The following is a 26,802-nucleotide window of genomic DNA, read 5'->3' as shown; positions in this document are numbered from 1 at the left end:
GTCTTCTCTGCCGAGCCCGGGGGGCGTTCAAAGCACACCGGGCCCGAGTCCTGGTCGGTCGCGGACATGCACGAGCTTTCCGCCACCGACCAGCTCTGTGCGCCGGACTGCAGCGAGCAGAACACCGTCTCGGACGGCGGCAGGTCCACGAGATGGATCTGGACCGGCTCCTCGTCGTCCGAACCCGCCAGCCGGTCCGGCGCGCTATCCTCCAGCCAAGGCTTGGACACGGACTCCAGAAGCATGCTGATCACCGGCGCGCGGGGGCCCGCGTCGCAGGCGGCCGAGGAATAGCTGTAGGCGTGCGTACCACGGCGTGTCATGGGCTCTGCGTGCTGGGCCTGGCAGGTGCGAGGGGCGCTCGCCGCGTGCTGTTTTTTGTAGTGTCAGCGTCGGGGCGGTTGGCGGCCCGGCCGCCGAGGCAGAGATCGTCGATCGTGTAGAGCACGTAGCCCAGGTCGCGCACGGGCACCTTAAACCACTCGCGGTGCCGCGTGGGCGCCGCGCTCCGGGTGCAGCCACTGCACAGCACGTAGGCGCGCTCATAGCGGCGCCACAGCGCCTGGTGGATGCTCTGCTCCACCGCGGCTAGCGCGTCGCCCCGGCACCGGAAGCCGTCGTGCGCAAACGTCAGCAGCGGCGGCTCTTGCGCGTCCGCCCCGTGCGGCCGGTGCAGCGAGAGGTCACGCATCCGCTCCTGGAGCCGCTCCAGCACGCCGCGCTTTCTCCGCGCGTGCACGCGCTGCAGTTCGCGCACGCGCGCAGGCGTCAAGGCGACCAGCGGGTGGGTACAGCGCTGGCGCCACTGTACCAGCCGCGCTGCAACCGGGTTGTTAGTCATGCCAATCTTGACAAGAATGTCCCCGTCCAGCTGCCAGCGTTGCAGGGCCACTGGTTTTTTCTCCAACACACTGCGATCCGCCTTGAGCCAGTCCAGGGAGGCCGCACCGCCCTTACCCATCAGCGCGTCGTAGAGGCGCTCGTAGGTGTACATGTAGATGAAGCCGTCGGACTGCACCGGCGCAGCCGAGTGCTGCGCTCGGTGGGCCGCGCAGTACACGCCATTCGCAACACGTCGCTTGCATCGGTCCTTCTTCGCGGTCGTGCCGGCGCACTGTTGGGTCACCATCGCCGCCTGGCGTGTGTGCTAAGAGACGCAGGCGGACTGCATTTACGCTGGCCCTCAAATATGTCCGGGCAGATCTCTGCCCGCGGGCCCGCGATGGGCCCAGCGCGCGCGCAAAAAACGGCGTGGTCTGCTTCGCCGCATCCGCCGCAAGAGTGACGACAATGCTCATCAGCGAAACGTTCGAAGACATCGCAACAAGCTACGGCACCACGCTACGCGTGTACGTCATCTCGCCCCGCGTGCCGGGCTACCCGCGCGCGGTGTTCCCGGGGGTGATCCTGTACAGCGAGATCTACCAGGTGACCGGGCCTGTGCGGCGCTTCGCGCAGCAGATTGCCGCCCGCGGCTACGTGGTGGTGCTGCCCAGCGTGTACCACAACTTCACGGGCCCCGAGCCGCTGGCGTACGACGCGGCGGGCACGCACCTGGGCAACGAGTACAAGGCCCAGAAGCCTCTTGCGTCGTACGACGAAGACACGCGGCTCTGCTGCGACCTACTGCAGCGCCTGCCGCAGTGCGACGGCCGCATCGGCGCCACGGGCATGTGCCTCGGCGGCCACCTGGCATTCCGCGCGCTGCTGGACGCCCGCGTGGCGTGCGCCACGTGCTTCTTCCCGACCGACATCCACAGCCGCACGCTGGGCGCCCCCGCCCCGGACGACTCGCTGGAGCGCGTGTGCAAGGAGGCCGCGCCCGGGCAGGAACTGCTGCTCATCTTCGGGACCTGGGACACCCACGTGCCGCCGGCGGGCCGCGACCTGCTGCGCAGCAGCCTGCGCGAACACGGCGTGGCCGCCTCCTTCCTGGAACTGCACGCGGCCCAGCACGCTTTCGTGCGCGACGAGTTCTCCAAGGGCCGCTTCGACGGGGCCGTCACCTCCAGCTGTCTGGGGCTGATGTTCGAGCAGTTCGACCGCCTGCTGAAGCACAACCTTGGTCCGCGCGAGGCAGACGCCGGCGAGCTGGAGCACGTCTGCTAAAACTACGTAACTGCCGCTTCGATACATAACACGCCTTGGGCCCTGCTGGCCCTGCTGGCCCTGCTGGCCCTGCTGGCCCTGCTGGCCCTGCTGGCCCTGCTGGCCCTGCCGGTACGCCGCATCTCTGCACTTCTACCTGCACCTTTGCACCGCGTCATCGTGGTCTAGCAAGTGGCTCGCCAATATGAAAAATTTTCGACTAGTTCGCAGGCCTTAGAGCACTATCACCCAAGTGAACGGACCAGCCAGAGCGCATCTAAGTCACTTGGAGGGTATCTGATCACATCACACGCTTGGCCATATACCATACTTGAAAGATGAGACCGATCATGTTGATGGGACACGAGCGTTCGCTCACGCAGGTGAAATATAACCGCGAGGGAGACCTAATCTTCACGTCGGGGAAGGATAACGTTGCGTCGGTGTGGTATGCGATGAACGGCGAGCGTCTGGGAACGCTGGAGGGTCACAATGGTTCGATTTGGTCGATCGACGTGGACCAGCACACGGAGTACGCGGTGACCGGGAGTGCGGACTTCAGTGTGAAGGTCTGGCGCGTACGCGACGGCAGCATCGCGCACTCGTGGGACACGCGCACGCCCGTGCGGCGCGTGGAGTTTTCGCCCACCGGCGACCGTGTGCTTGCGGTGCTGGATAACGTGATGAACTACGCCGGCGCCATCGTGGTGTTCAGCGTGACGCGGGATGCGAACAACCAGATCACTGGCTTCAACAGCGGCCTTTCCTGCGAGATCCTGACGCAGGAGGGCTGTGCGCCCGTGCTTGTGGCGTCGTGGTCGTATGACGGCAAGTACATCGTGGCCGGGCACCAAGACGGCAAGATCAGCAAATACAACGGCGTCACGGGCGAATGCCTGGAAATCAAGGACCTGCACAAGCAGCGCGTCTCCGACATCCAATTCTCGCTTGACCGCACCTACTTCCTCACGACCTCCAGAGACAGCTACGCCAACCTAGTCGATGTCGAGACATTCGAGGTCCTGAAGACCTACGAAACTGACTGTCCGCTGAACAGCGGTTGCATCACCCCGCTAAAGGAGTTCGTCATTCTGGGCGGTGGCCAGGACGCGCGCGATGTCACGACCACCAGTGCCCGCGAGGGTAAGTTCGAGGCCAAGTTCTACCACAAGCTTTTCCAGGTGGAAATCGGCCGTGTGGACGACCATTTCGGTCCCGTCAACTACATCGCCGTTTCCCCGCAGGGCACCTCGTACGCCTCCGGCGGTGAGGACGGTTTCGTGCGCCTCCATCACTTCGACAAGAGCTACTTCGACTTCAAGTTCGACGTCGAAAAAAGCGCCGACGCCCAGAAGAAGGTCGACACTGCTGACCGCTGAGCTACATACCTCTGTAAACTACCCTCTTGAACAGCTATTTTCTACGCCCGCATCGTACCAGGCAAGCCTACACACCTATACACTACCTGCTGGCCTTCTCGGCCTTCAGCCGCTCCAGCCGCTCGCGCTCCTTGCGCTCGTCCGCCGCCTGCTGCTTACGCCGCAGGATCTCCGCGTCACTCTCCATCCGCTTCAGGGGGTCCCCAGACTTTTTCTGCCCCTTGGCGCTCTCCTTCTGCTTCTTCAGGTTCTTCTGCCGTGCGAGCTCGCGCTGGTTTCCTCTAGCCATCCTTAGCTGAAGAGTGTCGGAGGGGCCGCCACGGTGGCAGCCCGCCTTGCTTATCTTTGTGGCCAGCCCTCCCCACGTGAGGTATCACGTGGCCTCCTCCGACTCGGCGGTCTGACCTTCGGAAAAATCGGAAAATTAAGCCGGTCCGGAATCTCCGCCGGACCGGTGTTCTTCCCCTCTCGCGGTACTCGAGAAAAATTTACTGCAGCTGTTTAAGTTGCGTCTCATGCGTGCGGCGTTGTGCGAAGCCGTCAGTGAAAACGTGGAAAAAAAATGCATCAACGCAGGCGCATACTAAATACGAAATATATATAGTGGAAGGCGCAGGCATCGCGAGTTGCAGCACAACAGGTCGTAGTGTGTCTTAGGCAGAAGCAGGAGCGGGCGAATAGCTGAAGATTAAACGCAAGCATAGCAAATGTTCGCCAGACAGGTGGTTTGTGGCGGCAGGATAGCCGGGCGGCGGTTGTTCGCGAACAGTGCACTGCGGATGGGTCCGCAGACCGCGGCTGCGGCGACCCGGTCGGTCCCTCGGCGGGTGCTGGGAGCTGCTTTGAAGGTGGCGGGTGCGACTCTTCTTGCAGGAACTGCGTGGGTGTCCTACGAGCTCTACCGGGAGTCGAACCCCGCAGCCCAGGAGCCGCAGAGCGCCACATTCCCGGATGGTTCCCCACGGAAGACGCTGGTGGTGCTAGGGTCCGGGTGGGGCTCGGTCACGCTGTTGAAGAACTTGGATACCACACTATACAACGTCGTGGTTGTATCTCCGCGGAACTACTTCTTGTTCACGCCGTTGTTGCCCTCCACGCCAGTCGGCACAGTGGAGCTGAAGTCGATCGTCGAGCCAGTGCGCTCGATCACCCGGCGGAGACCAGGCGAGGTCATCTACTATGAGGCTGAGGCCCTAGAGGTTGACCCGCAGAGCAAGAAGGTGCGCATCCGCTCCGTCGAGCAGGGCGAGCACAAGTACGAAATGGAACTAAACTACGACTGTTTGGTGGTCGGTGTCGGAGCACAGCCCACCACCTTTGGCACTCCGGGCGTCTACGAGCATGCCTCCTTCTTGAAGGAGATTCCAGATGCCCAGGACATTCGTGTTAAGGTCATGAACAACATAGAGAAGGCTGCTGCACTCTCTCCAAACGATCCTGAGAGAAAGCGCTTGTTGTCCTTCGTTGTTGTTGGCGGCGGCCCTACTGGTGTGGAATTTGCGGCGGAGTTGCAGGACTACGTTGACCAGGACTTGTCGAAGTGGATGCCTGAGCTCTCCAAGGAGATCAAGGTCACACTTTGCGAGGCTTTGCCTAACATCTTGAACATGTTCGACAAGTCCCTATGGCAGTACGCCCAGGACTTGTTCAAGCAGGAGAAGATCGACTTGAAAGTGAACACCATGGTTAAGAACGTCACTGCCACCCACATCACCACCAAGTGCGGCGACCAGCTAGAGGAGCTGCCGTACGGTGTGTTGGTCTGGGCCACCGGTAACGCCCCCCGCGACGTCTCCAAGTCCCTCATGAAGAAGTTGGACCAGCAGACGTCGCCTCGTGGCTTGCTCATCAACGACAAGTTGCAGTTGCTCGGTGCGGAGGACTCCATATACGCCATGGGTGACTGCACCTTCTACCCCGGATTGTTTCCTACGGCACAGGTCGCGCACCAGGAGGGTGAATACCTCGCGCACGTGCTCAAGAAGCAGCACAAGATCGACCACCTCCGCTGGCAACTCGCCGACGCGGAGCCATCCCAAGTTCCCCGCATCACGGCCCGCCTCGAGAAGGCTGAGGCCGCCATCCAGCCCTTCAAGTACAACCACCAGGGCGCCTTGGCCTACATCGGCTCTGAGAAGGCCATTGCAGACATCGCCATCGGCGAGTCCAAGTACCGCCTCGCAGGTTCCTGGACTTTCCTCTTCTGGAAATCCTCCTACTTGGTCATGTGCCTCTCATTCCGCAACCGTATCTTGGTCGCTCTAGATTGGTTGAAGGTCTCCTTTTTGGGTAGAGACTCGTCCGTGTGAGGCCGTACTACGCTTTTACCGGCGTCCAATGTGCTATGTACGCTGTCTATGCCATCTAGAAGACATACACATCCGTTATCTACCCTTCCACCCTTCGGCGGTTAATATGATGAGGTGTTCATGAGGTTGTCCATAGTTTTTTTCAAATAGTGTCCTTTATAGACTTAAGGTAATATATATTCCACAATGTTTTCAAACGAATAACAAACCATTTGGGCGTCATATCAAAAGTTAGTATGGCACCGCGAGCGCCGGGCAGCAGCTGCACCGACCACTGACCCCAAGACTGAGGGGGAGCTAAATGACCTAGTCACGTGATAGCATATAGCAGGGTATGGCATACCGAAATGGAAAACAAAGATATGCGCTATGTAGCCCATAATAAATACCATAGACATAAATGATTAGTGAAAGCCCACTGGTGTATACAGAAGGGTTATCTGGGCTGTTTAGAGGAAACAGTAAGATTTAGGAGCACCAGAGGCGCGATTTCGGGCACAGCGGCGTCAGAGAGGCAGAACGCAAACGACATAGCATGGAGGTGAACCAGGCAAGTTCCGGCGCAGGCGGGGGTTCTGGGGATATGGCTACTGAACGGACAGGTACGGCGGTGGATGGGGGGCTTGTAGACCCGACGCTTGCGCTGGGCCCAACACTGCCAGCCAACAAAGAAGTGCGGATCCAGCTGGCACTACAGTACTTTCGGCAGCAGCAGCGGGGCAACGTGCCGCTGGAGGCTGAGAGCGCAGCAAACAACGCTGCCGTCAATGGCCTGCGTCCCAAGCAGTCGCTGAGGCAGATCGCGATGTTTTTCCAGATCCCAAAGTCGACACTGTACGATAGGCTGAAAAACAGCGCCAAGAAGCAGCGCGCGGTGGTGCCAGCAAAGGTGGTGCCGCCCAGCAAGACGCGGACGGCTGTAGCAAACAGCCCGACCAATGTGAGCCACCTGATCCAGATGAAGCTGGATCCCACTGTGGAGGAGCGGTTATTTCTGTATTTACGCAAGGTATGTCTGGCTTACGGGAACCTGCCGAACTTGGTGCAACTGAAGTTCCTCGTCTCACAGGAGATAAAGCACATCACGCTTGGCCGCAAGTGGGTTTCCAACTTCATTAAACGGCATAGTGAGCGTATTATATACGGTTGGGACGTGTTCCATAACCCTATCAAATTCGAGGATTTCAAAAAATGGAAGAACCAGTTCACATTCCTATGGGTTTGGTTCGTCCCAATGTTGCAGGATATGCTACGCAAGTGTATGGATAACGGCGACGACGTTTACTATCTGGTACGCGTTCCCATCTCCTACGAAATGCTTGCAAGCTGCTTCATTTGTTTCAAGATCGAGCCGGAGCTCCGACTTACGCTGGCGTTTGAACCGGTGGTCGTCACTTTCCGCCACAATAACACGAACATGATGCATAAAGAGGCCCGCATCAAGACCCTTAACAACACACTGTACAAGTGCTACCAGCAGATTCCAAGTTCTGCCAAACTCGTCATATTTGAGGGCTTTAATGATCAATACCGATGGGACTTCGAGGACTGTATCCGTCTGGTCAACCCAGACAACTTTGTGTCCCTTCCCTGGGATAGGCACATACTAACAAAGCTCATTGAGTTTGGGCCCGAATTAGTCCGCATGGATGATCCGAACACTGTAAAACTCTCCTGGAACGAAACACACTTCCGGCTGCAAGATATTGCGAACGAATTAAAACTCTTCATGGCCCAGAGTAACGAAGCTGTTGCCTCTGGTGTCAATATCCCTGCCCTCCCAGATCAACCGGTCGGATCCGCCGACGCAGGCACCCGCGCAATCGACATAGAACTCCATGGATCAACTAGCATGGATGACGGTGACTCACCAGACGAGGATGATGACCCGGACTCCGCCGCTGCAGATGTTGCTGTCGCTATTCTGGGGCATTCGCCTCCGCTGGAACGAACGCCATCCGCAGAACGCGCATCAACAGATCCGCAGACTATGCATGCCCAATTGAAGGCGTTGGTGGCTACCATTGATGACCATGAGCCACAGCTTTATAACAATATGGCAGATCCCGCATCAAAAGTTCTACTGAATAACATCTTCAACCGTCTTCGAGCCATGGTGAGTGATGATGCGTCCTAGTCTCGATCACGTGATTCAAAAGCGTATCCTGTTACCCGGCCCTCTAAAGGTGGCAAACTGTCGAAAATTGAAAGCGTAATGAAAAATCAGCGAAAAGAACAGGATTTGTTTGGAACGCCATATTATCTTTCATTCTTTGAAAGCATAAAGCGCTATTTTAGCTGTCAGGTCATTCTTTAGTTAATCGATTATCAGGATGTCACACGAAGGCGAGGAAGATTTATTGGAATATTCCGATAACGAACAGGAAATCCAGGTTGACAACACGAAGGCCACTGAGGTAGCCGGTAACGGAGAAGAGGCAGCTGACGGAAAGGATGGAGACAAGAAGGGATCGTACGTAGGTATTCACTCGACAGGTTTTAAGGATTTTCTGTTGAAGCCAGAGCTTTCCCGGGCCATTATTGACTGTGGTTTCGAACATCCATCTGAGGTCCAACAACACACCATCCCACAATCAATTCACGGTACGGACGTTCTATGTCAGGCAAAGTCCGGTCTCGGGAAAACTGCTGTGTTTGTGTTGTCAACGCTGCAGCAATTGGACCCTGTTCCAGGCGAGGTATCAGTGGTCGTTCTGTGCAATGCCAGAGAATTGGCTTATCAGATCAGAAACGAGTACTTGAGATTCTCGAAATATATGCCGGACGTGAAAACAGCTGTTTTCTATGGTGGCACAGACACTAGGAAGGACATTGAGTTGTTAAAAAACAAAGATACTGCGCCACATATTGTAGTTGCAACGCCGGGACGGTTGAAGGCGCTGGTACGGGACAACAATATTGACTTGTCTCACGTTAAGAACTTTGTTATCGATGAGTGTGACAAGGTGTTGGAGGAGCTCGATATGAGAAGAGATGTGCAAGACATTTTCAGGGCAACTCCTAGAGATAAGCAGGTGATGATGTTCTCTGCTACGCTATCTCAAGAGATCAGACCGATCTGTAGACGTTTCTTGCAAAACCCTCTGGAGATTTTTGTTGATGACGAAGCTAAGTTGACCTTGCACGGTTTGCAGCAGTACTATATCAGGCTTGAGGAACGTGAGAAGAACCGTAAGCTGGCTCAATTGTTGGATGATTTGGAATTTAACCAGGTTATTATCTTCGTAAAATCGACACTTAGAGCAAACGAATTGACTAAGCTGTTGAATGCTTCCAACTTCCCTGCAATTACTGTTCACGGTCACATGAGACAGGAAGAGCGTATTGCCCGCTACAAGGCCTTCAAGGAATTTGAAAAGCGTATCTGTGTGTCAACAGACGTTTTCGGTAGGGGTATTGATATCGAGCGTATCAACCTAGCGATCAACTACGATATGCCTAGTGAGGCAGACCAATACCTCCACAGAGTCGGTAGAGCGGGCAGATTCGGTACCAAAGGTCTGGCTATTTCCCTTGTGTCCTCAAAAGATGATGAGGAGGTTTTAGCTAAGATCCAAGAACGTTTTGACGTGAAGATCACCGAATTTCCAGAAGAAGGTGTCGACCCATCTACCTATTTGAACACTTGAACAACACCGCTTCTCCCCATTTCCGATACTATATACGAAAAGGGCTAACGTAAATAAGAGAAGAACTCAACAAAGGGAAATTTTAACTTTTTCTTGGTTTTTTGTATCTAATATAATCATCAAGGACTGGGACGTATGGTTTAGCCTAGTCTAGCTGAATACTATTAGCGTCGCTTCTCCGTCGGAAAGTACTGATCTAATAAACCTTCCAAAATGTTTTACTGACATTGATGGCCTAGCTCTAGAATTTCTTGTACTCGTGACTTCTTTACACCCAGTCGCTTTTGCTTTTACGTAAAACCAAAACTGAATGTTTTACTTCTCATATAAAACTGCATCTTTAAATCTTAAATCGGGCCTCATATTACATATGTGATTTTTTTTCCCGGAAAGTGCATCGAACTTCAATGCAGGAGTGGTAATACGCCAAGAGCAATGACGGGATCTTCAGCGTTCCTTGCGGATGCGCAAGTAAAACATAAACTTAGAATATCACTACAAATAAACAGCAACTAGGTTACAAGCACTATTATAAACGGCCACATGAAGACATCTCTCGGCTGTAACCCAGCGCTCATGTTTGCTCTGGGGTGTCGCGTGCGCTGACGTCAGGAGGCTGCGGTAAGATGATCTGCATATCTTGCTGTGCACTGGGCTTTTCGTTAGACTTGGATGATAGAACCTTGGAAACTTTCTCTAGACCTTTGGTGGAATTAGGCATGCTGTTTAAATGATGTGCATGAATATTACTTAACGGGAGTTCCTTGGGGAGTTCTTCAATGTGGCTTCGGGCCTTCAAAGCACGAGGGGCAGCAGCTAACAATGACGGAGAACTATCATGCCAATTGGAGTGATCAGACTCAGCAATATTAGTTACAGGCGTTGAATCTGATTCCTCGTCTAGGACGCGCGATGCCAGGATCCCAAGGGTGGTTAGCATATGGGAACCGTTTTTGCTTCCGCTGTCGCTGCAAGTTATTCCACTATTAACAGAGCCACTGTTACTTTTTGCCTTCACACTAGGCGTTGTGGGCATGTACTGGGCAGTCTTATTCAGAATGCGCATGAGCCTGTTGATCTGTTTATTCTTCTCCATAATGGTATCACGATATTTTGAGATTTTATGATCTCTAGTGCGAATCTGTTCCTTCAACTCTTGCTTATCTATATTGAGCTTGCATTTCACGTGTTCGTACATATGCTTGGACAAATTAAGCTCAACTTCAGAACGGGAATCCACATTCTTTAACGTTGAATTCAGCACCAGGTTTTTGAACTTGAGTTGCCGGATCTGCTCTTGTGACTTTGAAAGCAGGCTTACCAACAATTCTAAGGTCTTCGAGAGTTCATCGTTGGATGGGACAAACAGTTCGAGTGGTGTCTGTTGCCTCGACTCTGATGGTTCCGTCCTATCAAATTCGTTACATCGCCGTGTCGACAAGTTGTCCGGCGCGTATGAAACTTGCCTCTGAGGTAGAGCGTCGTTGCTCGGCACTTCATGAGGAATCAGAGGTGTTTGACACATCTGTTTACCCTGACTGCATGCTGAATGCTTACATTGCTGTTTGTTTCCCGTCTTGTCGTGATCAATCGGCGTAAGCATCGGAGATTCTTGCAATCGGGTGATCAGCATCTTGGCGCGTTCTATGGTAGCTGCCGCCTGATCATGCAGCGCATTTTCTTCACTAAAAGACGAGGTAGATGAAATGGAAGTTGTCTTTCGCGCCAGTTCCGGTAGGCCACCCTTCAACGGCGCTCGGCTATCTTCACCGCTAGCCGCCCTATCATGCAGCATTCCATGCATCGCTACAAATGTAAAATTCCTCCGAAGCTCAGACTCCCTGGATGTACCAACTCCAAAATTCCCCGGTCGCGACTGTTGTGTGATCGTGCCAGCACTCCGTATACAACTGACACGCAACTGTGAAGTCTTTACAAACAGCGCGTGATCTTGAATCTCGCAAATCGAGCACACTAGCGTAATGGATCCTGTACAATTCGCCTAGCCTCCAGCTAATAACACGAATTGACGCTCCGTCTGGTGGCTGCTCCATTTCTTGCGAAGCAACTTGTGCTCCACCCTAATAAAGAGACTAACGCGAAACGGAGGCGCGTCGCGGAAGCAAGATATTTGCACGTGATAATCACGTGCTAGTTTACCTGGACAATGTAGACCCCGCTAGCTCATCTCGAGCGGTCACACTGGCTGGCACTGGCCGTTTGCGGTTTTTGATGTGGTATAATGCTTTTAGGCATCCACTCGAGCCGGCACCCTTTCTGTCCGTCCCAGCGAAAGCTAGATGGAACGCACAAATATACTCCAGAATGGCAACAGCAGATACGAATGCGCAGGTCGTTTAATATATAACATTCTACCCGTGATATTAAGTTATACAGTGTATATGTAGATGTAGTGATAAGACAACAGAAAGGCACAGTCTCCTGCAGCTGGTTTTAACGGTAAGACTTCTGGAATCTAGCACGAGCACCTCTACCACCGAACTTCTTAGGCTCTGGTCTTCTGGAGTCCGCAATCAACAAGGTTCTGTCGTAAGAGGTGAAAGCCTTCTTTAGCTCGTTCTTGGACTGCTCGTCAACGAACTTTTGGTGGTAGGCGACCAAACCCTTGGCAATGGCCTGTCTGATGGCGTAAACCTGGGAAACGTGACCACCACCGGTAACTCTGACTCTGATGTCGATGTTGGCAAACTTGTCCAAGCCAACCAATAGCAAAGGCTCGTAGACCTTGAATCTCAAGATCTCTGGCTGCACCAAGGTGATGGGGGAACCGTTGACCTTAATCAAGCCCTTGCCGGCCTTGACGTGGGCGACGGCGGTAGCAGACTTCTTCTTACCGAAAGTCTAGGACACGTTAGTAACTGTTCTAGCAAGGCGCTGCCACACAGTCGGCCCTTTGCGGGATGGCCAGCATCTGCATCGCTGGTGCGGCCTAATCACCATGGGCGCTGTTGTGCGCATCATTGCCTTCATTTCTTAACATACTTGAACACTTGGGACAGCAGACATCTCGTGCTTCGTTTGTGGGCTCTTCTCTCCCTTGTGGAAGGCTTCTATCAGACAAGTTCACTAATCTTGGACTTTCAGCAGTAGCATGTCGAAGATTTTTCCCGGCTGGGCCCTGCGCGAGCGCAACGGACTCGGCCTAGGCCGGGGTGTCCCACGAGCCCGTCTGCCTGGCGCGAGCCTCGCCCGCCTAGCCCTCGCAGAGCGGCGGGCAAGTATGGTAACAGTATGTACGGGTTTACAGTCACAAACGACTGCTAAATCTCTACACACGCTGGATTTCCCGCAGTAAACCCACACCTCTGTACCGTCGTGCGATGTCAGTATGTCACTCCGCGCTGGCACAGCGTGCAGGGAAGCCCGCCCACGCAGCGGGGCGAGAAGTGGCCGAAATTTCACTTGCACAGGCGGGCCCGGCTGCGCCGCCCGCCTAGGGTTTCCCCCCGGAGGGCGAGATAGTATCAAGAAATTTTTATTATCTATAATCAGTTTAAGCAGAACCTTTTCGCGCAGAGTATCACAGTGGTAAACTAAGGATCAAGTAACAATGGGTATGTTATAGTCGCAGAAGGAATGGTGAACGTGTGCATTTTTCGTTGGTGGTCTGCCAGTAGGCATAGTGGTGCCCCGGCACGCGTGTGAGGGCGGAGCGCGGACTCTCCCTGCGGGGCGCGGAGACGGGCCACGGCGAAGAGCGACGTCGAGCAAGCGGACGGCGTACTAACGAAGTATACAGCTATCTCCAAGAACTTACCAATTTTGAAGAACCACTTCAGAAAGCACTGGCAAGAGCGTGTCAAAGTGCACTTCGACCAAGCCGGCAAGAAGGTCTCCAGACGCAATGCCAGAGCTGCGAAGGCTGCCAAGATTGCCCCAAGACCATTGGACTTGTTGAGACCTGTGGTTAGAGCTCCAACCGTCCGTTACAACAGAAAGGTCAGAGCTGGCAGAGGCTTCACCTTGGCCGAGGTCAAGGCCGCTGGCTTGACCGCTGCCTACGCTAGAACCATTGGTATCGCCGTTGACCACAGACGTCAGAACAGAAACCAGGAGATCTTTGACTTGAACGTCCAGAGATTGAAGGAGTACCAGTCTAAGATCATTGTCTTCCCAAGAAAGGGCGCCGCGCCAGCTGCTGAGCAAGTGTTGTCCGCTGCTGCCGCTTTCCCAATTGAGCAGCCAGTTACCGACGTTGAGACCAGAGCTGTCGAGGACAACGGTGAATCCGCCTACAGAACTTTGAGATTGGCTAGATCCGAGAAGAAGTACCACGGTATCAGAGAGAAGAGAGCCAGAGAAAAGGCTGAAGCTGAAGCTGAGAAGAAGAAATAAGCACCTGTGCCGCTAGTACATTAGGACACAGTTGTTTGCCTCGTCATCTTTATTTGTAAATTGTATAATGGGAAGCCATATATAGCCTGACTAATAACACTAAGCTGTTACTATTAGCTCGCACGCGTATACACGGCCAATGTATGGATTACTATAAAACTTAGTTACTAGCACAACTACATGTACAAATTTAAATCGAAACTGGAAATCTTATAGCCCGCTTAGTCGAACAAGCCGAAGCCCATGTCGTCGTCAGACTCCTCCTTAGCCTCCTCTGGCTCGGCCTCCTCCTCAGCGGCAGCACCGCCAGCAGCAGCGGCACCGGCAGCTGGGGCAGCAGCGGCACCACCCTCGAACTTGACCAATAGGTCCTTCAAGTTCTGGGACTCCAAAGCCTTGGCGTAAATGTCGGCCCAGATACCCTCAACCTCGACGTTAGCGTTTCTGGTCAAAGTCAATAGGTTCTCGGAGGAGATCTCAACCTCGGCATCGGCCAAGATCAAAGCGGCGTATGACAAAGCAGTTTCAACGGACATGGTCAGCAGTAGAGATAATCACTTTAAGCTTCGATGGAAAGCAGACTATTTCTTTGGTCTCCTGAGAAAACTGTGATTAAGTGTAGGTAGGAGGAAGAGATTGCAAAGTCTGCTCGATGCCGATGGTGAAAAGCGTTCCGAAAAATTTTTTGCGTGATTCCGTATAAAGGTATTAACGTACAAAGGGACAGTGGGTACATAGTCGGTAGGTGCAAATAGTTAGTAGGCTCCACTGCTAGCGATCGACTGGGCCAGGGCTGATACTCGTGGCATTGGGCTGCTGGTCCAGCAGGCTAAGACGCATGACATGCCTGATCATTTCTTCCTCGAAGTCGGCGGTCATTGAGCTGTTGCTCGCGTACGTGGACGATGCGCTGGCGAAAGAGTTGCTGTAGCCGCGCGTGTGGCCCGGGTCCACAAGGCGGTTGCTGACATGAATAGCGGTGGCATTGGCGGCGCGGCGTGCAAGCTTGGTGCGTTCCTTAATGAGCTCCGTCTCCCAGTCCGGGCGGATCATGTCGGAGGTGACTACGGAGGAGTGGTCGTGGGCCACGGACGTGCGGCGTGGTGGCGGTTCCGTGTGGTGGTGGGGCGGGTCGGAGCACGCGGAGACGTACGAACTGGGCGGCCCCCCCTGGATGCCGAGTATGCGGTCTGCGGGGGGCTTGTAGGTGACCCCGAAGTTGGGCGTAGCGCAGAACGGGCAGCTCGCCGGCGTGGAAATGAGCAGGTCGGGGTCCTTGTCCTCGTCTGGCTGCGCGGGGTCCACCTCGTCATGTGAAAAGTGGGGCTCCTGGCGCTTGATCTGCACAAAACACTCGGTGCAGATTGGCTGCAAGCAGCAGCGCGACACGTTCATGGGCTCCGGAAAGTACAGAAAGCAGATGGGACACTCCGCGCCGTTGCGGTACAGGTCCCACTTCGCGTCGTCGCTGGGCAGGCATGCGCTGGACACGCCCGTGCGCCGCGCCTCCAGCTTGAGCTCCAGGAACTTGCTGTTCTCCTCCTCCTGCCACAGTATGCGCTTGCGATGCAACCGCGCCCGGAATATCTTGGACCGCTGCCGGCGCTGCTCGCGCCGCGACAGCGTCTTGTCCACCAGCGCGTCGATGTCCGCCACCCCCAGGTTCCCCAGTGGCACGCCCTCAAACTCCTCCGGCTCCTCCTCGAACGGCGCGTGCAGCAGCAGGCTGTCCACCACCCGCACCAGCTCCTCCCGCGTCCACCCCTCGTCAAAGTCCTGCAGTGGCGTGTAGAACGGCGCCAGCCGCCGCTCCACGATCAGGCCCTGCACCACCGGCGCGTCGTAGTCCAGCTTCTCCAGCCGGTAGCTCCCGTACGGCGCCAGGTACCCGCCGTCCACCGTCTCCTCGCTGCGCACCACCAGTCGCAGCGCGTGCTGCTCCCGCAGCCGGTCCTTCTCGCGCGCCACGCGCCGCCTGTATGCACTTCCGCCGTATGACTCCGCGCGCGACACCCCGCCGGAGCTCAGCAGGTTCCCCACTAGCGACGTCGCCCGCCGCGACCGCCCGCTGTCCGCCGCCGCAGACCCCGACGACGCCGTGCTCGACTGCGACAGCGACCGGAACTGCTTCTGGCTCCCCCCGCGCCGCCCGTTCATCGCTCCGTACTCCTCCGCTTCCAACTTGCCGGGCACATTCCCCATTTCGTGTATTCTTCCACAGCGCTTAGCGTGTGTTATGCCTCCAAATCACCCAATCCTCGGTCTGCAGTCTTCAGTCCGCGTGTAGTGCGATCTAGCGCCGGTCTTGCTTGGCCTGGCCGTGTTGGTGTTTTACCTTCTTATCTCTACCATAAGACCAATTACTAAAAGTAGTCTTATTCCCAGCCCCTTTAATTTTGCTTTTTTGGAGATGCTCTCGGATTCTCCAAGCTTAACATCGGCAGCTCTTGCTCCCGGTCCGCCAGCGGTTGTTGCGGGTGGCTGGTTGCTGCCAACGGCGCAACGGCGGGCGGGCGCACTGTATAAAGTACTTAGACAAGTTTGGGCCGCTTGTGGTCCGCGTGCTCAGGGTGCTCGGGCACTAGCGTATCCAGCAGGGCCGGCGGGCCGTCCATAGACGGCAGCGCGACTTCGACCATCTTGAGCACGGACGGCTGCGCAAAGGCCGGGTCAGAGAGCAGGGCGTCGAGCTCGCCGACGGTAGTAACAGCACGCGGGTCGTAGGCGCTGGCGCCGAAGGCCGGCGCCAGCGCCAGGTTATGCCAGGGCTGGACGTCGTAGTAGCGGGCGTTGGCCCTGTGGCGGGCGCGGTTGAGCAGGCGGTCCGCGGAGTAGCCGCGGTTGTTGAGCACGAAGATGAGCGGGGCCAGGCGCAAGCGGACCATGGTGCTGAGCTCCTGCACGGTAAGCTGGAGGGCGCCGTCGCCGACGAAGAGCACGACGCGACGCGGCGGGGCGGCGGCGCGCGTGGCGACAAGCACGCCGAGGCAGGCACCCACGGAGTAGCCGACGGAGCCCCACAGCGGCTGCGAGACGACGCAGACGCCGGGCGGGAGGCGGGTCTGCAGGACGCCGAATGCGGACGTGCCGGTCTCCGAGACGAGGATGTCGCCGGGCGCGAACCAGCGCGAGAGGCGGGCCCACAGCCACTCGTGGCGCAGGGGCGTGGCGGGGTTGGGCGCGACGCGCAGGGCGGAGGGCTCGGGGACGGGCTCGCGGGCGTGGCAGACGCGCGCGGGGTCCAGGCGCTGGAGCAAGAGGGCGAGCAGGGCGCGCAGCGGGGCGTCGGGGAAGACGCGCGCAGCGACGCGCGCGTGGCGCGCGTGGAGCAGCGCGATGTTCTTGGGCTTGTACGCGAAGTGGAAGGACGAGGTGCAGAACTCCGCGGTGAGGGCGCCCACGACGAGCACGAAGTCCGCGAAGTCCACGACCTCACGCACCTGCGGCGCAGACAGCGAGCCGACGTACACGCCGGCGAAGCGCGCGCCCTGCTCGTCGACGATGCCCTTGCCCATTGGCGTGCAGCAGACGGGGAAGTCGGTGGCCTGGGCGAGGCGCTGGAGCTGCTGCATGCAGCCGTGGCGCGCGACACAGGCGTCGACCACGAGGACGGGGTGCTTGGCGGCGTAGATCTTGTCCAGCAGGAGCGCGACGAGCTCGTCGAGCGGGGCGCACGGCTCGTCAAGTAGCGGCAGGGGCACGTCCAGCGGCGCGCTCGGGAGCATGGCCTCGGCCAGGTTGATGGGCACGCCGCAGTACACGGGCTTCTGGTCCCGGTAGCAGCGCGCGATGCAGTGGTCCAGCACCTCCGCAGCAGTGTGCGCGGATCTGACCACGGTCGAGTATGTGCAGATGTCGCTGGCGAGGCGGCGGAACACGTCGTAGTCGCCATTGCCGAGCGTGTGGTGCAGCAGCAGCTTCCTGCGCTGCGCGGATGCGGGCGGCATGCCCACAATCAGTAGCACCGCCACATGCTCTGCGAACGAGCCCGCGATCCCGTTCACCACGGAGAGTTCGCCCACCCCGAATGTCGACACCAGGCAGGACAGCCGCTGCATGCGCGCGTAGCCGTCCGCTGCGTAGGACGCGTTGAGCTCGTTAGTGTTGCAGCATAGATGCATGTCTGCCACATTTTCCAGGCCGTCCAGAAGGAACATGTTGTAGTCGCTGGGCAGCCCGAACACCGTGGTGACCCCTAGCTGCCGCAGCCTGTGGAACAGGTATTCGGCAAGCGGAATGCTGGAGGGCACGTTGTTCTGGCATGTGTACGAAGACATGTCCAGCCGGAGACGCTATCTTCGGGGTTCACATCGCTGGCGCACGGGCTGAAGGGTACTGGGAACTTTTTCAGGTTCCGCGTCGAATGCTCCGAATCGGACCATCTCGTGGCTGCCCATGTCGTCGGGCGGGCTGCAGCAGCGAGTCTGCGTTGGGATGGCGAGTCTCAAGACACCAGGAGCACCGGCAAGGCGCCGACCAAAGTTGGGCTACGGGAAATAAATAGAGTGTACAGAAACGCAAGACGTCAGGCTTACGGGCTCAGGCATGTTAGTTGCAAAACGAGGTAAAACTTATTAATGTACTTGATAAAGAATCTCTTCTTGGTACTTAGGTAGTTGCACTAAAGTGCATGCGTAAATTCTGCGTCGTGTCTGTGTGGATGTGTCGTGCATGGAAGTAGTACCAGGTTTGCGAGGTGCCAGGATGCGCGGCAGGCAGAGGTACACGGTGCGGGTAAGGCGGTATGCAAATGCATGAGTGTACGTGCCTCGCCGACCAGCGTCGGAGCAGGCGCTGCGAACACCGGCCACAGGCCCTAGGGTACATTCGGAGGTTGCTTAGCAATCAATTTGTTTTGGATTAGGGATCGTTCCAAGTCATTCAGGTCGTTAAACTCCTCGGGTTTGAAGTGCAGCAGCTGTAGACTGTGCACTACGCCCTGCCACAGCTCTGAGATCGACGCGCCCGGGGCAACGGTCTCAGGCTCGGTGTTGTGGCCGGTGATCTCATCGAAGTAGGAGCTGCACATCGCCATGAGCGCGTTGAAGCGCCTCGTGGGGTCGTACTGCAGCACGTCACTGAGGAGCTGCACCGTGTGTGCGTCCTCACGCTTGAACACCTTGCTCAACGGAATGGGCTTGATCTGGGGGAACTTGTGGTCGGAGTAGTTTTCGTTCATGGCGCATATCTCTTGCCGCGTCGGGGTGCCCAGGATCTTGATGATTTCCACTAGCTGGTCGATGCCCGACTCGCCCGGGAACATGGGCTGTCCAAGCAACAGCTCGGCCATCACGCAGCCGGTGGACCATATGTCGATCTGCGTCGTGTAGTTCGTCGCGCCGAAGATCAGCTCCGGCGCGCGGTAGTACCGCGAGCATATGTACGACACGTTGGGCTCCGTCGGCCGCAGCTGCTTCGCAGACCCGAAGTCGCACAGCTTCAGCTGCAGCGTGCCCGCGTCAACCAGCAGGTTCTGCGGCTTGATGTCCCGGTGGCACACGCGCGCCACGCGGTGCAGGTAGTTCAGCGACTTGAACAGCTGAAACATGTACACCTTGATTTCGTCGCGCGGCATCAGGAGCCGCCCCGTCACGAAGTGCCGCAATCGCTGGTACAGCGACTGCGGCATGTACTCCAGAATCAGGTTGAGGTATACCTCGTTCGTCTGCGGCTCGCTCTCGTAGAAGTGGTACCGCAGATCCACCACGTTCGGGTGTTGCAGCAGCTTCATGATCTCGAGCTCCCGGTTCTTGAATCGCCGGTCCTGCAGCACCTTCTTGATCGCCACCTTCTCTCCCGTCTGCTCGATCACCGTCGTGAACACGACGCCGAACGACCCGTGCCCCACTACCTCTGTCGCCGGGTACGTGATCTCCACCACCTCCTCCGCCCCGGGGGCCCCGTGGCCCTTGTACACCTGCTTGGTCACCGTCGGATTGGTGATATGGTTGATGTCCATTGTCGCTGCCGCCAACCGGCCCTATGCCGTTTTGGGAACTCAGACTTCACCGGCTGGTAGTCCGGCGGCGGGTTTATAAAGCCGTATATACCCTGTGCCCACCCAGCAAGCGTAGTCTGCCAGTGGTTGGTCGTCGCGAGCTCGTGATGCGCGCTTGTCTTGGTCCGTCCTGCGCAGGAAGTGCACGCTTGGGCGTGTAGTAGGCGAAAGTGAAAAGCAGAAGTCTGCCTGTGGTGTGTGTGTGGACGACCACTCTCTTGATAGTTAGGCTGTAGCGATAACGTGGAGCTGATTGGTTTACTATTATAACAGCTTGGGGGGCGAGACGCATCCCCTGGGTGTCCGCCTGCAGCCCGCGCGCCCACGCGGCGCCGTCTGGGCGGGCAAAAGGAGGCCGGAAGAGCGGCGAACGGGGCCGCGCACGGGTGGTACGACCGCGAAGAAGGCGGCTAGGACGACTCTTATATGTGACGGCGGAGCCGAGCTTAGCGGGGCTATGTAGAGACGGCGGCTAGAGGCGGGCCTTGGGGGCGTGCACAAAGTCGACGCCCTTGCGGATACTCGCGGCAAGCTCGGGAAGCGCGGCGTCGACCAGAGCGCGCTGCTCGGGAGCCAGGTCGGCCACAAAGGCAGTGTCGACGGCGGCGGCGTCGCCGGCGGCCAGGCGCACGGGGGCCGCAAAGTAGTCTACGGGTTCCGTGGCGGCTAGCGCGCGGGCGAGGTCGGCACCGCCTGGGAGGCCCGGCAGGTAGACGAAGGCAGGCTCGGGGGCGACGGCCTCACCAGCCAGCGAGCGCAGCAGCAGCTCGGCGAAGTGGAAGCCTGCCAGGGCCATGGAGAGGGTGGCGGAGCCGGCGCCGGCCTTGGCCTTGACGACCTCATCGCCGCCGAACTGCACGCGGTGGACGTAGGAGTCGTAGAGGCCGCGGCGCTGTAGCTCGCGCAGCTGAGCGTCGGCCAGCAGCGGGACGATGGTGCGGCCGGCGTGGCCTCCGACGACGGTCACGTGGGACGCGAGGTCGGCGACGCGGTGGGCGTCGCGACCCAGCGCGTCGGCGAGGAAGCTCTGGGCGCGCACGAGGTCTAGGGTGGTGACGCCGAAGACGCGCGCGGCGTTAAGCTTGCCGAGGCGCTTGAGGGTCTCGACAGCGATGGGCACGGTGCTGTTGACGGGGTTGGAGATGATGAGCAGGCGGGCGGCGGGACAGTGCTCCGCGACGGCGGTCACCAGGCTCTGGACGATGCCGGCGTTGATGCCGAAGAGGTCGTCGCGAGTCATGCCGGGCTTGCGCGGGACGCCGGCCGGGATGACGACGAGGTCCGCGCCGCGCAGCGCGCGGCCCAGCTCGGCGGGGCCCTCGAAGCCGGCAACGCGGCAGTCGGTGTTGACGTGCGAGACGTCGGCTGCGACGCCGGGGGCGTTGCGCAAGTCGTAGAGGTTCAGCTCGGAAACGAGGCTGCAGGTCTTGAGTAGCAGAGAGAGCGGCTGGCCGATGCCACCGGCGGCGCCAAGGACGGTTACGCGAGCCATGTTGTGTGCGGGATGCGGCGAGGGGTGTGTAGGTATGATTACTCATTGCTATATATACGCCGGAGGTGTTGGGGCAACGAGGCGAGGCCGCTCCCGGAGAGCGCCGAGCACGGCATAATGGTCACGTGACACTGCGAGCCCGCGGCCGCCAGTGTGCTGCGGATGCTTTCCGCCAGAGGCTCGACGGCCGCGGGCGACGGCAGAAGGTCGACCTTGTTGAGCAGCACCACAATCGCGCACTGGAGGCCCAGGCGGTCGCGCTCCGTGAGCAGCGTGTAGAGCTCCCGGTGGTTTTCCGCGACGCGGCTGGCGGCCGCCGCGTCCACGCACCAAAGGAGCAGGTCCGTGGAGTCAAAGTAGTTCTCCCAGAACGGACGCAGCGTGCTCTGGCCGCCGATGTCCCATAGCTGTAGGTTGTAGGGCTCGATGGTGAGCGTGTGTATCTGGAAGCCGATCGTCGGGGTGACGGGCGGTAGGTCACCCTCTGGATGCAGCAGGCGGTAAACAATTGTAGTCTTCCCCGAGTTATCGAGGCCTAAGCACGAGACAGCGCAGCTCCTTGTCCTTGGCCTTCTGCTTCTTGGTGATCGTGAGCAGTCCCATGTTGTGTGGCGGCGTGTGTGTAGTGGATAAAAAGTCGCGGCGCCAGATCACTGACATATACTGCCTGCCACCTGCGACAGGTGATGAGGAAAAGCATCGTGGAGGTGACCCGAAAGGATGTGCAGTACAAGCGGAGGAGAAAGGTAGTCAAGCAGCGACAGTCGAAGCTATTTGAGTTTGATATTCCGCGAACCCGAAATCCACTGGGATGCATCGATGCCCCCCAGGAAGAGGAAATAGAAGTAATTACCATCGGCGACGAGCTGGATGAGGTGGTTGTGCTAGAGGAAACCAGGGAAGTGAAAGCAGACGGCGAACTGCCGTCACTATTTGTGCGTGATCCGACAGAAGACGACGAGCAAGATGTGGTGGAGGTGTATGGCATGCCGTGCAACCCCAGGAAAGAGGAGTCTGTGGCCTGCCCAATATGCTTCAAGGACCTCTCTGTGCTACATTTATACGAACGAGAAGCCCACTGTGATATATGTCTGGGGCGGGCGACGGGTGGTACAAGTGGGGCAGCGCGGAAGCGCTCTATTCCTCTGCCCGATGTAAAGAAAGTGCGCTTTCGTGACACCACGCTGGTGGTAGACGGCTTCATGTACATGGACGACCCCACGGTGGACGCTTATTTTCTGTCGCACTTTCACGCTGACCACTATCAAGGCCTGTGCCCCTCCTGGAAGCAGGGCCCGCTCTACTGCTCCGCGATCACGGCTAGGCTCGCCATGCACAAGTTTAAAATCCCACAGGAGCTCATAACTGTGCTTTACCCTGGAGTACCGCATAAGATATCGCCCATTCTCCGTTGCATTCCCCTTGATGCCAACCACTGTCCGGGCTCCTTGATTCTCTTGTTCGAGGAGTTTGACGATCAGGGCCACGTGCGCCAGAGTATACTACACACCGGAGATTTCAGGGCAACGCCATCCATGGCCACCGAATTGTCCCAGCTTACCGGCAGTAGGCCTATCGACACGGTATACTTAGACACAACCTACCTGCATCCGTACTATCATTTTCCCCTTCAGGAATCAGTCATCGCTACGACGGCGGACTTTGCCGCTAAGCTGAGCGACGTAGGGTTGAGGGCTTATTTTGCCGATAAGCAAAAGTCGATCCTTACATTCACAAAGCGAAGAGAGTCACACAAGCATATCATCAAGTTTCGGTATCTGTACCTTATCGGTTCTTACTCGATTGGTAAAGAACGCCTGGCGGTTGCCATTTCTGAACGACTGCGCACCAAGCTTTACGTTCGATCCGATACTGTAAAGCGCAAGCTGATCGACAGATACAAAGAATGGTTTCCAGATGGGCTAATTACCCACGTTGCATCCGAATCATGTGTGCACCTCGTGCCGTTTGAGGTAATATCTTCCAAAGACTCTATCAGTAACTACATGAAGGTACTGCCACCTATCTACGAAGACGTAATTGCATTCAGTCCTACAGGTTGGGCCTACGCAAACAGGCTGCGATATATTCCAGAACAAGCGATCAGAGAACGCTTCGCCTGCCCGGATAAGAGATACAAATTCGTCACGGATCTTCTTCATGACGCTACTGTAGACAGTTTCACAACCGATAGCCTGAAGACACAGTACAACCAGAGCAAAAGATATCAACTGTTTCGGATTCCGTATTCGGAGCATTCCAGCTTTAAGGACCTAAGTATTTTCGCAACCACGATCCAGATGAACGCCATTCGATCTACAGTGAACCTGGCCTCTTTGGAGATGCATCGCATGTGGTTCGACACTTGGTCTCGTATTAGAAACGAAAAATACCTGCGTAAATTATGATTACATGTTATATATAGTAAAAGATAACACGCCACTCAGTGTTAAATGGTCCATCATGCCTCTAGGACTCGTTGTCGTTGCTCGACAGAACTGCAGTCCCCATTTGCCTGGTAGGTTTTTGTGAGGCTTTTTTCTAATTGTCTAATTTAAAGTCCTGAATATTATCCTCCAATTGTGGAATGAAAGACACCATGTACCACTAGAGGTTCAGCCCGATGGCTGCAAAACGGCATATTTGTCATCCAAATCATGCCGCTGGTCCAACAGTTTAATAAATGTCTCTGGAACTTCGACTACGTCGGGAACTCGTCTATCATCTGGGAATACCCTCCTCCTGTAATGCATTACCATATTCGCTTCCTTGGTGCCAAATTTCTTAATCAATTTATTGTAGAATAGCCCGCATGCATTACATAAGGTACGATTTCCATATGGCCCACGCCTCCATTCAGGCGTGTCGCGTTCTTGGCAATGGAGGCAAACGCCAGCGCTTGCACCCCCAATACCGCCGCCACTCGTGGATGCGGTTCTTCTTTGCCTTTTACGCCTATTTGGTGTCTTTGGTGTTGCTGCAGAGACCGAAGCATCTGGCGCCATCACTATCGTTGGCAAAGTGGGCTCCGACAACACATGTCTGTGCGTTCCAGACACATGTAATACACCCTGCATTTGCTCGCGAAACTGAGGATTGGGCTGTGCAATCGACATTCTATGGAATACCGGCGGGGGAGGTAATGCATGGCTAGGCCTCAGGCCTTCAACTGTCTGTCTCCTGCCCGGAATTTCACCGTATGCTCGATTGCCATGGAATGTGGGTTGCGCTAACGGGGGGAATTGGCCACGGCCCTCGGTGTGTTGCAACTGCGCAGGTATCTTCTGCTCTACTAAGGATGGCTGTGGTGGATATGGCTTGAGCGAAACGCTATATGTGCCCCCTCTCAAGTGCCCACTCGAGTTCCTCTTGTGCCCATCCTGAGCAGAAAAGCCTGCCTGCATTGTACCATATGAGGGGCCAGGACCAGCCTGGGATGGCGTTTTTGAAGCATCGTCCATCTGGGCCACGCTGGGAAATCTGAACTGTCGAAAATCCCCATCCCACTGCGGAGCTACCCTAGCGGTAGAGCTGGGCGGCGGCATGGGTAGCCGCTGTATGGGGGGGAGTGCAGATCCCTTAGCTTCCAGCTTAGTTACCTGCGAAAGTCCAGGAAGCACTGTCTGTAAGTTCTTCTTCTCTTCCGGAGATCGTACCTCTCTCTTCTGCCCATTCTCATCCTGCTGCTCAGAACCTTGGGGCTCACGCTTGGTCTTGAGGTGTAGTAGGTCTCGCGTCACGGTGGTAAGCTTTCTCGACTCAGCCAATAACTGCTGTAGCTCCGATTTGGGAATACTGTCGATTAATGCCGATGAGCCGGTTTCGCCAATGGGCCACCTGATCATGTTCCGGAACATGGAATTCTTTAAGACAAGTATCTGGGCTATCAATTCAAGGTATTGCGGGTTTTCATTAGTTGAAATCGGCGCAGTTGTATCGTCGTTCGCAGCAACTTTAGGCGCCTCCGGACTAATGCCACTGATGCTGCTGCTTTTGCTGCTATTCAATGCGGTATCTGCAAGGAACTCTAATGACTCCCTGCGCTGGTCGTAATACGTAGGATCCACCAGCACTACTTGGTTGGCATGTACCGGGTTAGGCAGTGCCCGCGGAATGGACTTTGAGCCGGGAACGCTGGCGCCTTCAGGCTTAATGTTCCCGTTAGCACCGGTATTCAGAATGTCATGGCTTTCGTTTTCCACATTCCGGAGATCGTCCAGACTCCCTCTAACATTGGAGTGCGTGTGACTGTAGTTTAATAAATTGTTGAGACTTGGCAAGCTGACCCTCCTCTCAGCTCCCGAGATACCTGCATCGTGCATCGTTCCGCGGGAAGGCTGCTCCACCATCAACGGTGGGGTAACAGACGAAGTCCTGGGCGACCGTGGTACTTGGCTTCTGTGTAATGTCTTCTTGCTCGTATCCTGCGTGGGGCCTGTCAACTGGGATGTGGGGTTGGGAATTGGAATTGAGGGAGTGGTGGCTATACTCATTTATTGTAGAGGATAGAGTAGGTTTAGATATCAAATCCGTACCTACTATGCCTTCTAGTGATCTTTTGTTTTATATCTTTTTGCATCCGGAACTCGCCGGCGTCACAATCTAAAGACAGACGTGCGTGGCCTTGGCACAAACTTCAGCCTCACACAAACAGAAACTGAAAATCTCAGCTAGTCCAAAACAGAAAATTGCCAAAAAAAATCTAATGCACGAAGGAAAACGTCTTAGATCCCTCCGATTAGTGTCACTCTCTGCGCAATCGTATCTAGCCCTTGTTATATCCTGGCGTTGTAACTGTGTGCTTTAGTCGATCCCTCCTGTCTAAGCGCCTCTCACTTGGGCTCTCAGTTCTACTTTCCTGGGGATCAAGTACGACCGCCAGTTCGTTCCCGCGAATTTATACAAGATAAATATTCGCTCACCATCGCGGTGATGGCGATGCCCGCTTGCTATCCCGCTGGACGGGCCGGCGCGCGGATTTTCACAAAGGGCTCTTCGCCGACGCAACGCCTGCGCTTTTAGCAGCATCTTTAACTGTGCGGCGCTATTTACGTCTGCATGTGCCTGCACCATGCTACGTTATCTGCCCAGTAGTGCCTGCAGACGGTTTGATTTTCGCCGCACGTTCTTAATCTCGATACCGTCTGCCATCACTCCTTGCTCTTGCGCGACACTTGCGGCAGAGCACCGTCACAAGAACACCACTACACCGCAGTTAATATGCATGTGCTTACTCAATCAGCCATAACACGCAGCGCGTAAGCGGTGCGCATCGGAGCGTTTGCAACGATTAGGTACTTTCAAGGGGCCCCTAAATCGCAGCCGATGAGCACCTCGCGCCAGTCGCCTGCTCTTAGTGTGCCCAATGGCCGGCATCTGACACCCGCGGCAGGAAACTGGCATGCCCTCCCGCCGCTGTGCCTTCCCGTACCCTGACTACAGAGTGACTAAAGATACAGCAATTTACTTGTCATACGATGCTACTGTATCTACAGCTGGCCCACTCGTAGATATAGTCCAAGTACATAGT

The 26,802-nt window shown here is 56.4% G+C and overlaps 18 protein-coding genes across 18 annotated transcripts; 7 read left to right on the top strand and 11 right to left on the bottom strand.

The window, feature by feature from the left end:
* Positions 1–319: 319 nt before the first annotated feature.
* Positions 320–1,129, bottom strand: AGOS_ADR266W (uncharacterized protein; the record flags this gene model as incomplete). The annotated part of the gene is made up of 1 exon (NM_209715.2): positions 320–1,129. The coding sequence occupies one exon, from the start codon at positions 1,127–1,129 to the stop codon at positions 320–322; it is 810 nt and encodes a 269-aa protein (NP_984362.2).
* A 161-nt stretch (positions 1,130–1,290) lies between these two features.
* On the top strand, positions 1,291–2,109 carry AGOS_ADR265C (carboxymethylenebutenolidase; the record flags this gene model as incomplete). The annotated part of the gene is made up of 1 exon (NM_209714.2): positions 1,291–2,109. One exon carries the CDS (start codon positions 1,291–1,293, stop codon positions 2,107–2,109), a length of 819 nt encoding a protein of 272 aa, NP_984361.2.
* Positions 2,110–2,426: 317 nt separating this feature from the next.
* Positions 2,427–3,467, top strand: TIF34 (translation initiation factor eIF3 subunit i; the record flags this gene model as incomplete). The annotated part of the gene is made up of 1 exon (NM_209713.1): positions 2,427–3,467. One exon carries the CDS (start codon positions 2,427–2,429, stop codon positions 3,465–3,467), a length of 1,041 nt encoding a protein of 346 aa, NP_984360.1.
* An 82-nt stretch (positions 3,468–3,549) lies between these two features.
* AGOS_ADR263W (uncharacterized protein) lies at positions 3,550–3,756 on the bottom strand (the record flags this gene model as incomplete). The annotated part of the gene is made up of 1 exon (NM_209712.1): positions 3,550–3,756. One exon carries the CDS (start codon positions 3,754–3,756, stop codon positions 3,550–3,552), a length of 207 nt encoding a protein of 68 aa, NP_984359.1.
* A 418-nt stretch (positions 3,757–4,174) lies between these two features.
* Positions 4,175–5,776, top strand: AGOS_ADR262C (ADR262Cp; the record flags this gene model as incomplete). Its single annotated transcript, NM_209711.1, has 1 exon — positions 4,175–5,776. The coding sequence occupies one exon, from the start codon at positions 4,175–4,177 to the stop codon at positions 5,774–5,776; it is 1,602 nt and encodes a 533-aa protein (NP_984358.1).
* Positions 5,777–6,311: 535 nt separating this feature from the next.
* AGOS_ADR261C (ADR261Cp) lies at positions 6,312–7,913 on the top strand (the record flags this gene model as incomplete). The annotated part of the gene is made up of 1 exon (NM_209710.2): positions 6,312–7,913. One exon carries the CDS (start codon positions 6,312–6,314, stop codon positions 7,911–7,913), a length of 1,602 nt encoding a protein of 533 aa, NP_984357.2.
* A 196-nt stretch (positions 7,914–8,109) lies between these two features.
* On the top strand, positions 8,110–9,426 carry SUB2 (ATP-dependent RNA helicase SUB2; the record flags this gene model as incomplete). The annotated part of the gene is made up of 1 exon (NM_209709.1): positions 8,110–9,426. One exon carries the CDS (start codon positions 8,110–8,112, stop codon positions 9,424–9,426), a length of 1,317 nt encoding a protein of 438 aa, NP_984356.1.
* A 574-nt stretch (positions 9,427–10,000) lies between these two features.
* FDO1 (Fdo1p) lies at positions 10,001–11,230 on the bottom strand (the record flags this gene model as incomplete). Its single annotated transcript, NM_209708.1, has 1 exon — positions 10,001–11,230. The coding sequence occupies one exon, from the start codon at positions 11,228–11,230 to the stop codon at positions 10,001–10,003; it is 1,230 nt and encodes a 409-aa protein (NP_984355.1).
* A 650-nt stretch (positions 11,231–11,880) lies between these two features.
* On the bottom strand, positions 11,881–12,453 carry AGOS_ADR258W (40S ribosomal protein uS9; the record flags this gene model as incomplete). Its single annotated transcript, NM_209707.1, has 2 exons — positions 11,881–12,288; positions 12,430–12,453. The coding sequence occupies 2 exons, from the start codon at positions 12,451–12,453 to the stop codon at positions 11,881–11,883; spliced, it is 432 nt and encodes a 143-aa protein (NP_984354.1).
* Positions 12,454–12,997: 544 nt separating this feature from the next.
* AGOS_ADR257C (60S ribosomal protein eL13) lies at positions 12,998–13,782 on the top strand (the record flags this gene model as incomplete). The annotated part of the gene is made up of 2 exons (NM_209706.2): positions 12,998–13,001; positions 13,187–13,782. 2 exons carry the CDS (start codon positions 12,998–13,000, stop codon positions 13,780–13,782), a joined length of 600 nt encoding a protein of 199 aa, NP_984353.2.
* Positions 13,783–14,003: 221 nt separating this feature from the next.
* On the bottom strand, positions 14,004–14,318 carry RPP1A (ribosomal protein P1; the record flags this gene model as incomplete). Its single annotated transcript, NM_209705.2, has 1 exon — positions 14,004–14,318. One exon carries the CDS (start codon positions 14,316–14,318, stop codon positions 14,004–14,006), a length of 315 nt encoding a protein of 104 aa, NP_984352.2.
* A 235-nt stretch (positions 14,319–14,553) lies between these two features.
* SIP5 (Sip5p) lies at positions 14,554–15,984 on the bottom strand (the record flags this gene model as incomplete). Its single annotated transcript, NM_209704.2, has 1 exon — positions 14,554–15,984. The coding sequence occupies one exon, from the start codon at positions 15,982–15,984 to the stop codon at positions 14,554–14,556; it is 1,431 nt and encodes a 476-aa protein (NP_984351.2).
* Positions 15,985–16,313: 329 nt separating this feature from the next.
* Positions 16,314–18,059, bottom strand: THI3 (branched-chain-2-oxoacid decarboxylase THI3; the record flags this gene model as incomplete). The annotated part of the gene is made up of 1 exon (NM_209703.2): positions 16,314–18,059. The coding sequence occupies one exon, from the start codon at positions 18,057–18,059 to the stop codon at positions 16,314–16,316; it is 1,746 nt and encodes a 581-aa protein (NP_984350.2).
* Positions 18,060–18,598: 539 nt separating this feature from the next.
* Positions 18,599–19,741, bottom strand: AGOS_ADR253W (GSK family serine/threonine-protein kinase; the record flags this gene model as incomplete). The annotated part of the gene is made up of 1 exon (NM_209702.2): positions 18,599–19,741. The coding sequence occupies one exon, from the start codon at positions 19,739–19,741 to the stop codon at positions 18,599–18,601; it is 1,143 nt and encodes a 380-aa protein (NP_984349.2).
* A 511-nt stretch (positions 19,742–20,252) lies between these two features.
* On the bottom strand, positions 20,253–21,272 carry MDH3 (malate dehydrogenase MDH3; the record flags this gene model as incomplete). The annotated part of the gene is made up of 1 exon (NM_209701.2): positions 20,253–21,272. The coding sequence occupies one exon, from the start codon at positions 21,270–21,272 to the stop codon at positions 20,253–20,255; it is 1,020 nt and encodes a 339-aa protein (NP_984348.2).
* A 38-nt stretch (positions 21,273–21,310) lies between these two features.
* Positions 21,311–21,875, bottom strand: CIN4 (Arf family GTPase CIN4; the record flags this gene model as incomplete). The annotated part of the gene is given in 1 exon segment (NM_209700.3): positions 21,311–21,875. Coding segments are annotated over 1 exon segment (564 nt in total).
* Positions 21,876–22,258: 383 nt separating this feature from the next.
* On the top strand, positions 22,259–23,680 carry PSO2 (DNA cross-link repair protein PSO2; the record flags this gene model as incomplete). Its single annotated transcript, NM_209699.1, has 1 exon — positions 22,259–23,680. One exon carries the CDS (start codon positions 22,259–22,261, stop codon positions 23,678–23,680), a length of 1,422 nt encoding a protein of 473 aa, NP_984346.1.
* A 207-nt stretch (positions 23,681–23,887) lies between these two features.
* On the bottom strand, positions 23,888–25,765 carry GAT2 (Gat2p; the record flags this gene model as incomplete). The annotated part of the gene is made up of 1 exon (NM_209698.1): positions 23,888–25,765. One exon carries the CDS (start codon positions 25,763–25,765, stop codon positions 23,888–23,890), a length of 1,878 nt encoding a protein of 625 aa, NP_984345.1.
* Between the last annotated feature and the right edge of the window lie 1,037 nt (positions 25,766–26,802).

The sequence above is a fragment of the Eremothecium gossypii genome, chromosome IV, assembly GCF_000091025.4.
Source record: "Eremothecium gossypii ATCC 10895 chromosome IV, complete sequence".
Taxonomy (NCBI): domain Eukaryota; kingdom Fungi; phylum Ascomycota; class Saccharomycetes; order Saccharomycetales; family Saccharomycetaceae; genus Eremothecium; species Eremothecium gossypii.
This window is presented reverse-complemented; position numbering and strand designations above follow the sequence as displayed.